This window comes from Homarus americanus, unplaced genomic scaffold, assembly GCF_018991925.1.
Source record: "Homarus americanus isolate GMGI-L3 unplaced genomic scaffold, GMGI_Hamer_2.0 scaffold32583, whole genome shotgun sequence".
Taxonomy (NCBI): domain Eukaryota; kingdom Metazoa; phylum Arthropoda; class Malacostraca; order Decapoda; family Nephropidae; genus Homarus; species Homarus americanus.
Window position 1 is genome coordinate 15,719,922 of NW_024713129.1, and position 12,026 is coordinate 15,731,947.

The following is a 12,026-nucleotide window of genomic DNA, read 5'->3' on the forward strand; positions in this document are numbered from 1 at the left end:
GGAGGTTTCTTGCAGGCGACGCTAACGGCGCCCTTAAACAACAATAATAACAATAATAGTAATAGCGGGAGTGGGTCGTCGTCAGTACCGCCGTTGTCTTTTGCAGCTCCCATGTTGGCGTTACACACCCCAGACGCCTCCCCAACCTGCTCCCCCGAGCCCTCCTGGCCTCCCCCACCACCTCAGGGTCCCCCTCTTCCCGCTTGTACACTCGCCGCCCTCCCTACCCCACCTGAATCCTCCCCCCACGACCACGACCACCTCCACACCCCCACCAACCTCCACCACCACCACCAGCACCACCATCAGGCAGAACAGCAGCAGCAGCAGCAACAACAACAACAACAACAGCAGCAGCAACACCCGCCACAACACCTTCACCACCTCCATCACCACCACCAGCAACAGCAGCAACACCTCGAAGGAACCAACTCAGCGTCGAAGCTGCTTCACTACTTCTCTCAAGGGCAACAAGGCTACCCAGGCTTCACCTACCCCGGCACCACCTACCCACCACACACCTATGAATACCACGACTACATGGGCGGGTCGGAGGGGTTCTACCAGTCTCAATACGACCCTCAGGGCTACACCCACAGTCACCCCCATTTCACCCACCCCGCCTTCAGTAGTAAGTATTGCACATTGACAAGCTTTCCTTCTACCCTATAGCTCACTGTTGTCAGGTATGATAACCTGTGTAACTTTACTTCAAACTATAAAACTTGGTCTTATTATAGAGAAAAGTGTGACATCATTTTCCTCCGATAGAACTTAAAGTAACTGTGTAAAGTAACGTAAATAAATAGACAAAATATAAACGATGATAATAATATGAGAAGAATTTTGAATATGTTATGTACTACTTCCACAGCCAGACCGTCACACTACCACAGGCTGTCTACCTTCTCTACAGGTCCAAGGAGTGAGGTGAGTGGTGACGGGGGCGGCAGCGAAGGTGGTGTGAGTGGCAGTGTGGCCGTGAGTAGTGAGGGAGAGATCTTTGATGACGTCGATCGCTCTGAATTCGATCGGTATCTGAAGGGTCCAGAGCGTGTGGCCGCCGTCACCGCCTCCTTCACCTATACCCCACCTGCTAATCCAAGGTATGTCGGTCTTTCGTATGTGTGTGTCTGTGTGTGTGTGTCTGTGTGTGTGTGTGTGTGTGTGTGTGTGTATTAACATTTCAGTTCATCCAGTTGTGTTCGGTGTTGTAACTCGTATACTGACCACTAACCTGCTGTCTGTGGCTCTCCTACAGGTACCTGCAGGTTGGCGGAGGTACTGAGCAGTATCAGGAGTCCCAGTTCGTGACGCTGATCAAGGAAGAGCCCGACGATGGAGTCACTATTTGCACATCCGGGGCAGGAGGAGGTGCTGACGGAGGTAGCAGCGACGGTGAGAGCAAATCTACGGACACAGCTCACCCGTCTCCAGAACACCGCAAATCCGACACCAACACCTCCAGCCTTCTGTCAGCCCTCGCCGATGTCAGGGAGTTGTATTACGAGCATTCTTAAGGTCCCTGTCACCATCGTCAGGCAGTTAAAGGTCTTCCAAGCTTTTCCCAAGTAGAAGAGTCTCCCATTTGAAGTGATTTTTGATGTTTCTGAATGAAGTCATGTTTAGGTGTTTTAGTTGTGGTTATTATTGTTTACCGGGACTGACTTGTAAACAAAATGTGTCCCTTAAAGACTCGTTCTACACAACAACTGATAAGTGTAGTACGAGAGACGCCCCCCTCCCCCCTCCCCCCCCCAAGATAAAAAGAGATATCAGTGTTGTATTATATCAGCGTAACCGTAGAAAAAAGAAAATTATTATCCGATACCAGTAAACCGGACACAGAATTCCCTTAAGACTGAATTGGAATTTAGAAAGTTATAGAAGAAAGGAAAATAGTATTACCCCCCCTCCCCAAGGAGCCATGAAAGGTTGTTAGTGTGTGAGCAGGAGTGAACGTTAGTCTGGCGGAGCTGAATTGTGGTGCCATTATAGTGGTGGAAGGGACCTCCTGCTGTTACTACTGTGTCTCTGGTTTGTGATGACGAGGTGGTGATGTGGATAACCTAAAGTGATGACTTCTAAGTGATGATCCCCATGTGATGACCTCAGAGTGATGATTTCCATGTGATGACCTCCAATGACCCCCTCCCGGTGATGACCCCAAGTGATGATTCCAGTGATGACCCCTCTCAAAGTGATGACCCTTAAATAATGATCCCCTCCAAGTGATGTGATGACCTTCTTCTAAGTGATGACTCCTAAAATAACTAAAAAAAAAAGTATTTTTTTTTAGTTGACGGTACAAGCCCCGCCCCCCTTACAGCTTATTGGCTCATATATAATGTTCGATTACTATTGATACATCGCAAATAATTCCATATATAACTATTAAGGATATCCAATTCTGGCTCACTTTAATACCGAATTTAATATATGTAAAGATATAGCTACATAAAAACATTAACTTCCAAGATATAAGTGAAAAAAAAGAAGTAAAATTAAGAAATATTAATCGTCGAAGTCACAACTAAACTCACACTTTCGGAGAAGAGGGGCGGGGCTTAATAGCTTAGTACCATCTGCTAGAAAATCCCAACTAGTGATTATTTAACATTCCCACCTGAACAAAAAATAAAATCATTTAGACATTGTAAATACCAAAACAAAAAACACGATGTAAATAGCCTTCCCGTTAATATTTTTGTTTGTTACTGAAGAAATAGTTATGATATTTTCTAAGTGTCCTGTTTTATAAGAATTAAGTGTTCCTAAGATCTTAAAAAAAAAAATAAAATAAAGAAATACAAATAAACATGAAACTTTGACGAGGGAGATAAAAAAAAAACTTATGGTCAGTATTGAAATTTTATGAAGTTATTGTATAAGAAAATAAAACTTGAGGGTAAACTTATCGACAATTAAACAGCTATACATATATATACACACATACTCTTTTTAGCTGTTTAGTGAATGTTGAAAAATAGATAAACATTACTTTTGTTTATCGTAAGAAAAGATCACTATCAAAAGTACAAACGGTGTGCCTTTTTTTTTTTAATTGTTGTGAGGATTTATATATTTTTTTTTTGTAAACATATCTTAAAAGTGCCTTACCTGCAGGCCCGTCCGTCTAAACGTTTGTAATAATGAGGTAGATTTTTGGTGTTTACTAGATAAATTGTGTTGGATGAATAAGATCTGGATGATTTTGGATGACGGGTTATTTTATGTGTTTGTTTATCGTCTTTTACCCTTCAGGTTTGATAATGACGTCTTCCTTCCTTCCTTCCTTCCTTCCTTCCTTCCTTCCTTCCTTCCTTCCTTCCTTCCTTCCTTCCTTCCTTGGTCCGTCCCTCTTTCCCTTCCTTTACCCTTTCCTCCATCCTTTCCGGCTCCTTCCGTTATTTCATCCTTCCCTCCGTTCCTCCTCTCCTTCCTTGATTCCTCCCCCACCTCTCTCTCCCTCCCCTCCTTCCATCCCTCCTCCTCCTTCCCCGTCTTTCCCTCCCTTCCCCCGTTTCTCTCTTCTTCCTTAATCTCCCTCCCCCACCCTCCCCCTCCCCCTCCCTCCTTCCATCCCTCCCTTCCTTCCATCCCTCCACCTCACCTCCTTCATCTCTTATACCATCCTTCCTCTCTCTCCTTCTCCTCCTCCTCTCCTTCATTAATTCTCCTCCATCCTTCCTCACCCTCTTCCTCTCACCCCTGCATTTCTTACCTCCCCCTCCTCCTTCCTCCTCTCCTCCTTCACCTCTCCTCCTTCAATTCTCCTCCTCCCTTCACCCCCTCCTCCTTCACCCCCTCTCCTCCTTCAATTCCTCTCTCCTTCTTCACCCTCCCCCACCTCCTTCACCCCCTCACCTCCTTCTTCCCTCTCCTCCTTCTTCCCCCCTCTCCTCCTTCACCCCCTCCTCCTTCAATTCTCCTCCTTAAAATCAATTGCTGTTATAATACAACATTTGATGTAATTCTCTACTCTTTAATTAATCGTTTTAATTGATTTCACCCAAACTAATATTAGTGTTTGTGATTAATTAAAGTACCAATGGTGGCACAGAATCACGAAAGAGTGAACAACAACAACAAAAAGAACAAGAACAATATTTAATACAATATATTTACTTTGTTGGAAATGATTCACATTTAATGAAGGAACTTGATTGGTTGTTCTGGATACCTGAGACTGAGTTGCCAATTAGACTCAGGTAGTTAAGTTTATTCTCTATTACCTTCATTAAAACTCACTTAATTCCCCTTCCCTCCGTCCCTCCCTCCACGCACACGCACACACACATACACACACACACACACACAACAATAGAATGGAGAAATTTAAACCAAATAAACCATGCCAAGTAGTTTAAGAATCCAAAACAAATTATAAGAGTTAATTTCTTGACCGTCTTCCCTCCCCCTCCCCTAAACCCTCCCCCCCCCCTACCCCCTCCTTTTCATCTCGTAAAATCCTCTGTTGACATCCTGAGTTTATGACGTCATTGTTATAGCGGCGTCTGTGATCTTCGTGACGTCATCGCTTCCGTGACGTCAACGATCATGTGACGTCACGGATCTTTTGTTTACTATGGCCGATGTTCTTGTGTGTATTATTATTATTATTATTTTTTTTATCTTAAGTATTGATTTTATTTCTTTCCACTGAATCTTATCAATTTTGTATATGATGTTAAGTGATGGAACTTTTTTTTTTTTTCCTTTTTGTACAGAGAAATATATTAATATATTCTTGTAGATCAAATTACACGTTAGAGGTGTTAGATGAGCCTTTAATAATTATTACTGTATGTGTTAGTCATCAATTATCCCACACTTATGTTTTATTAGATATCTCTCTCTCTCTTTCTCTCTCTCTCTCTCTCTTTCTCTCTTTATTATTGTTTTGTTTTTGTTTTTCTGGGTGGTGCATCTCCTCCTTGGGGGTAGCCAAGGTGGTCAACATTCCTTCCATCTCTCCTTCCTTCCTTCCTTCTTTCCTTCCTTCCTTCCTTCCTTCCTTCCTTCCTTCATTCCTTCCTTCCTTCCTTCCTTCCTTCCTTCCTTCCTTCCTTCCATCTCTCCTTCCTTCTTTCCTTCCTTCCTTCCTTCCTTCTCCCACAATAACAAACTCCAACAACTTTCATTCTTACACTATTACTGTTATCTTTGTTTACACTGTATAATAAAAGTTGTTTCACCAAAGTTTCATAACTTTTTGGGGGGACGATATTTTGTGAGATTCTGTAAGTTTCTTTCTCACGTGATGTATTTTTTTTTTGTATTCATTTTGTAATAACTTTTTTTCATTATCCTTTTAGAGCAAGACGCTGTGTTGGGGGGTTGATACTATTAATACTATGATTACTACTACGACTACTACAACTCCTATTTCTACTTTTACTACTACTACGCCTGCGTTGTGGGACGTGATGACGTGGGCGTGTGATGACGTGGGTGTGATGACGTGGGTGTGATGACGTGGGGCGTGTGATGATGTGGGTGTGTGATGACGGACGTGATGACGTAGGAGTGTTTATGTTTGCTTATCACTATGTGTCGATGAGGTAGTGTGTGTGTGTGTGTGTGTGTGTGTGTCTTTGGAGATTTAACAATTTCAAGAATTTCCTAAATGTCTTAAAAATCTTCCTCAACAATCTATGCCTCGAGATTAATTCCCTAAGTTACTTTTGAGGATACCCCTCATGCCCTTGAGACACCCCCTAAGTTACCTTGAGACACCCCTAAGTGCCTTGAGATGACCCTTTCAAGTGCTCCTCCTGAGACGCCCCTGCCTTGAGACACCCCTTTGTTACCTTGAGACACCCCTAAGTGCCTCGAGACTCCCTAAGTTACCTTGAGACACCCCTAAGTGCCTCGGAGACACCCCCTTGCTACCTTGAGACACCCCTTTAAGTGCCTTGAGACACCCCAAGTGCCTTCGAGACGCCCCTATGCCTCGGAGATGCCCCTAAGTGCCTCTAGTCACCCCTAAGTTACCTTGAGACACCCCTAAGTGCCTCGAGACACCCCTAAGTGCCTTGTGACACCACTAAGTGCCTTCCAACCGTCTTTCTCACCTCATATCTCTCCTCAGTCTCTTATATAGAGTCGTGACCACAGTAGTGAAGATGATATGGTTAGGTTAGGTTAGGTTTAAAATTGTCTTTGTGTGAATGTGTTTTTGTTTTAATGTGTTTGACGAGAGTTTTAGCGTCCTGTGTGTGTGTGTGTGTGCGTCACTGAATGAACCAACAGCTGACTGAGAATGTAAACACAAAAATATCCGACGCTTCATCCTTTATCCACCTTTAATATCCACATCCATCCACCCAGCCACATCTCTCTCCCATCTATTCATCCACATCTCCTCCTCCACCCTATCTATCCATTCAATATCCACCTATCTATCCAAATATCCACATCCACAACCAGTTATTGGAGATATCTGCTACCCCCTTACACCCACTTCCCCGACCTACTACTACTACTACTACTACTACTACTACTACTACTACTACTACTACTACTACTACTACTACTACTACTACTACTACTACTACTACTACTACTACTACTACTACTACTACTACCACCACCACCACCACCCATGCACCTTCCACAGATTCTTGTAGATGAAAAAGTTTGTTAAAATAATTATAATAAAAACTCGTGATTGTAATAATTATGTTTTTATTTTCCTTGATGATGATGATGATCTATGATGATGATGATGATGATCTATGATGATGAATAATTGTACTAAGAAATGATGATGATGATGTTAATAATAATAATAATAATAATAATAATAATGATAATAAGCAAAGATAAATATGATAATGACAAAGAAATTATGAAAAGGAACAATTGCAGGAAACAAACAAAACAAAGAGATGAACAAATAAACAAGTAAATAACCAACAAAGACAACAATAACAGGTTATCTTATGAATAAAATGATAACTAGATGTAGGTAACAATATAGATAAGACAATGGTAATAACAATAATAACAGTTGTAATAACAGAGTAAGGTGTTAATACTATTATGACTACAACAACAACAACAACAACAACGATCATAACCTTATCAGTATCAATAATAACACATACATACATACATACATACATACATATATACATACATACTAACAGCAGGTTGGAGAATGACAAGGAAGGTGGCTAGACTAAGACTTGTATGCAAATGAGGTGTCCGGTCACTGCTCAACTCGGGGTCACCATCTGACGTCACCGGGTCAAGCCACAGATGACCTCGCCGTCCTCAGACATGTTTTTTTTTTTTGACCCCGTGATGATGACCCCTGACCTCGATAGCTACAGGTTTGTTTTTTTGTGTTTGTTTTTGTTTATTGTTTGTTGTTTGTTCTTACTTCTCTTTGTTTACTCGTCTTGTTTATATCTTGACTCAATAGGATGTTTATTGTTTCCTTTAGAGGTTAAAAGGTCATTGTGGTGTAATGGTTAGTATACTCGCCTGGCAAACGTGTGGTCTCAGGTTCTATCCCCAGGCAGGGTGAAACTATGGGTAAGTTTCTTTACGTTATTTGCCTCTGTTTACCCAGCAGTAATTGGGGACCTGGTTATAAACACACACACACAAATAAACATACACCTCCAACATACACATGCACACAGACACACACACACACACATATATACGTAAAAACAAGCACAAATACGCACATACAAGTAAAAAAAACGCACACACTAATAAATCTACACCTTCAACATACACGTGCACACACATACATATTTAAATAACAAACACTTGCACACATACATAAACAAACACACATATAAGTAAACACACACACAAAGGCTGGGTCGTGTGTACTCAACCCTCGTGGTGAGTTGTGTGAACAGAATAATTAAAATCTTTATTATCAATCATCTCAGGTGAGTAGACTCAGGTAATTAAGATTCATATCACGTGTTCTAAAATAGCAATTAGAAACACCGGTACAAGAACGGATACAGGTAAAGGTAGATAGATTACAGGTATAAAACAGGTGTATGGATGAGTATAGGGGTATTTACAGGTACAGGTAGAAGGCCAGGTGTAGATTAACATAGGTACAGGTATAAGTTAATGATTCACCATATTGTACAGTTTATATATATATATAGTATTTTGGTTCAAACACTTAGGGTGGAATGGTTATTATTAAAATGGTATTAAATTATGAGTTTCAAATGCATAGTATTATATAAAGATCATTGTATTATAACCACAAACAGTATGAACCCCCCCCCACCCCCCCCGTGAACCACCTGTTAGATTGATACTGGGTGAAATGTTATGGTGTTGAGGGATTCGGATTCATTCTCCTAACGAACAACACCTCAACGAACCCAACTGGTGGAGAAGGAGGAGGTCAGTTGACGGGCTCGGTGCGTGAGAATAGGTTGGCTGTCTGTCCTAGTGAGTGAGTGTTGACGCATTCCTGAACCAGATGACAATATAATGGTAAGAGTTAATTTATACTTATTTATCAACCCTATGTGGAAAAAGTGAGTTACTATATACCTATCGTGCATTATAAGACCAATAGAGGATAATATATAGAGTATTGGTGTGTATAGTCGTTAATATAGAGGCCTGAAGGTGTTGTGGGTGATTGAAGCTATAGTCGAGGTGTTTTAAAGTTACTTGACCTACGGAAATATATGTAACTAAATAATCTAAGTTCTTTTCGAGTGTTTGAATTAATTTGACCCATATGAGGTAGTTTAATGTATTTTATCTCGTTAGAACCTGTCTAGAGTTTATGATTTGATTGGAATTTGTCATTTAGAATTTGACAGTGTTACTCTTGTGTAGCTTAGGAGTAAAAGGCAAGATAATTAAGTTTATTTAAGTCCTGAATTAGTGAACGAAGATTAGTTGTAAACAATCGTCGTGAGGCCAATGTGTCGAGGTGCCACAAGTGTTGAGTTTTGTTCTGCCTCACATTTCAGTTTGTTTTGGTTATATTTTGGTTATATTTGGTTATATTTTGGCTATTTTTTGGTTATATTTGGTTATATTTGGGTACGTGATCAGTTGTTGAAAGGATAAACGACTCATAGATGTTTTCTACGGCAAACTCTGGGATAGAGGTGATGATGACCGTGTGTGTTTATGGTGGCGGAGGGTTGAGCAGTAGGTAACTCTAGTCCACACACACACACACCCACACACACACACACCCACACCCACACACACACACACACCATGGTTGCTTTGATAGTGAAGAGTCCCAGGTTCGATCCCCAGGGGCAGGGTGAAGCTATGGGCAAGTTTCTTTACGCCATTTGTCGCTGTCTGCTCAGTGGTAATTGGGAACCTGGATGTTAATCAATTAGTGGATCTTGTTCCGGGGTAATGGTTAGCCAGTGCAGTTAGCGAGTTGTCCGGTCGCCTTTGATTACTCCTCGACACGCCTCGTTAACACAGGGATGGGGAGGGGGGGTGTTGTGTTGGTGTTAGGTTATGGGTCTTAGATAAATTTACGCTTACTAACCACACCACTGCCACTAACCACACCACCATTACCAACCACACCACCACTGCCAACCACACCACCACTACCAACCACACCACCACTACCAGCCACACCACCATTACCAACCACACCACCACTACCAGCCACACCACCACTACCAACCACACCACCACTGTCAACCACACCACCACCATACCTTCCCCAGCCATTGAATCCACCAGTGTTGGGGGTATTAAGGGGAAGAGATGTTGGGCGTGGGTGGGCGGAATATATGGGCGTAATGCTATATCGCCCTCACGACTTGTAAGGGTTGAGTTTCACGGGTGTGGGGCGTGAAATGTTAAGGGGGGGCGTGATAAGGCGATATTGGGAAATGGGTGTGGTGAGAGAGAGGAGGGGAGGGGAGGTAGAGAAGGGGAGGGGGAGGGGAGGTAGAGAAGGGAAGGGGGAGGGAAGGGGAGGTAGAGAAGGGGAGGGTGTGTGGAGGTAAAGATTTGGGTCAGAGTGAATACTGGAGAGAAAGATAATAATAATAATAATAATAATAATAATAATAATAATAATAATAATAATAATAATAGATAAGATCGATTCATACAAACAATAGTATTTACTTTATGTCTGATTCTCAAGGACACTGTACTATGTGTTGACCCATGAGAGGAAGGTCCTGTTTACACGTCACCATTATCTCTCCCATGACCTATATTAATTTTAATGCTCTTGGTATACAGTAATTACATTCATGGTGTTACCTGGTCAGTTTTTTCCACTAACCTAACCTTCCCTAACCTGATCTAACCTAACCTACCTTAACCTAACCTAACCTGACCTGACCTGACCTAACCTAACCTGACCTAACTTAACCTGACCTAACCTAAAAAAAATATATTTACGCCTCTCTGTAGTTTCTTAAGCGTTAAGAGAATTAATAATACACCTTATGTTTGTTATTTATATATTTGCTTATTTTACTGTCATAAATGATGTAATAATTTATAAACAGTAGCGGACCGAGCACTGAGCCCTGCGGAACACCTCTCGTAGCGTTTCCTTATTTGATTTTATACAGAGATGAAAACATGATGGGATTTAACACAGCATAAAACGGAATGTGTGATGAATGAGTCGAGATTCCTGATGTGTTCTAGAAGGAGGAGGAGGGTAGAGGAGGAGGAGGAGGGAAGAGAAGGAAGGGAGGGTGAGAGAATGCGGGCTGAAGGAGGAGGAGAGAAGAGAAGGGAAGAGAAGAAAGGAGAGTGAGAGGAGGAGGAACAGGGAGGAGGAGGGGGGGAAGGTAGAGCCATGGAGGGAGGGAGGGAGGGAGAGGTGGGGGGGTCGGAGGTTACACAGCAGAGTGACGTAAACTGGCTGGCTGGAGGCTGTAAAATCAATTAGGAAAGGCGACCAACTTGTTAGTCTCCCGGAAAATCCCTCTCCCCGTAACCACCGTCAACTCCATCTGTGCGAGAAGGAACAAAAAACCCAAAACAAACAAAGAACTAAAGAACTTCACTTGTTTGTCGTGGACTTTGTTTTGGTGGGGTTTAGATGCCGGGGTAACTCAGCTAGATGTATGGATGGTGCTTGTTGTCGCTACGTTTTCTGTACACTCGGGAGATGGGTAATTCTATTGTTGTTGTCCACACGCGGATTCATTTACCTTCTCTCGTTTGTCTAGCTGGTGGATTAGAGGAGGATTTGTTTATACTATTATATATCAATCCGTTTTAGTCGTCTTCACAGCTCACGACGGGTTTCGTCATAAGAAACGTTCCTAGTTGTGGAAACGCTAATATCCCAAAATGGTTAATAATTACTTTAAAAATGTGATGATTAAAATATTCTATTGTCTACGACTCTGCTGTTTAATAATATAGCATTTGAAGACATTAGCTGATTATTAAGTTAGATGATTACAGGGCTGGGTGTTAATAATGACTAGACGACAAAGGTGTTTTTGACATTTTCATTCATATCTAGTTTAAGGTGCCAGCTGTATAATACCTAACTTAACCTATAAAAAATAGTAATTGTCCTTTTATTTCTTGAAAGTTTCTGGATTTGGATTTAAATTATGAAATGAAAAAAGAGAAAAGATAAAAAATCGTAATAATATGAAAGCTGCGTCTTTTTTTTCCCGTTCTGATGTACACGAATAGAAAACGCTATTATTTTCACGCGTCATATTACGCCCGCGTGAGAATATTATATTTGTATGAATACCCACTCATTACTAAGACAATGGAGCGTACCATCGATAATTCCGGGGCTACATTAAAAAAGGAAGCTTCCATGTTTAAAGGGAAAGTGTGTCGACAATTTCCCGCACTTTATCTCTGGTTGGTGTTGCGTCATCGGGTCACATGGTACCGCGTCAGTAGTGTTGCCAAATGATCCTTTTTGTCGAGTTAGATAATGTCCAACTAAATCCCTTATCTGTTTTCTATATATGCCTCAGCATATTTTGGGGTATATCTAAATTTTTTATTTCTTTACTGTAGAAATATTAGAATTAGAT

The 12,026-nt window shown here is 41.5% G+C and overlaps 1 protein-coding gene across 1 annotated transcript; it reads left to right on the forward strand.

Annotated features, from left to right (window-relative positions):
- The first annotated feature begins 342 nt into the window (after window positions 1-342).
- Window positions 343-1,761, forward strand: LOC121868720. Its single transcript, XM_042369576.1, has 3 exons — window positions 343-631; window positions 875-1,106; window positions 1,262-1,761. Exons 1-3 carry the CDS (start codon window positions 541-543, stop codon window positions 1,518-1,520), a joined length of 582 nt encoding a protein of 193 aa, XP_042225510.1. The 5' UTR covers window positions 343-540; the 3' UTR covers window positions 1,521-1,761.
- The last annotated feature ends 10,265 nt before the right edge of the window (window positions 1,762-12,026 follow it).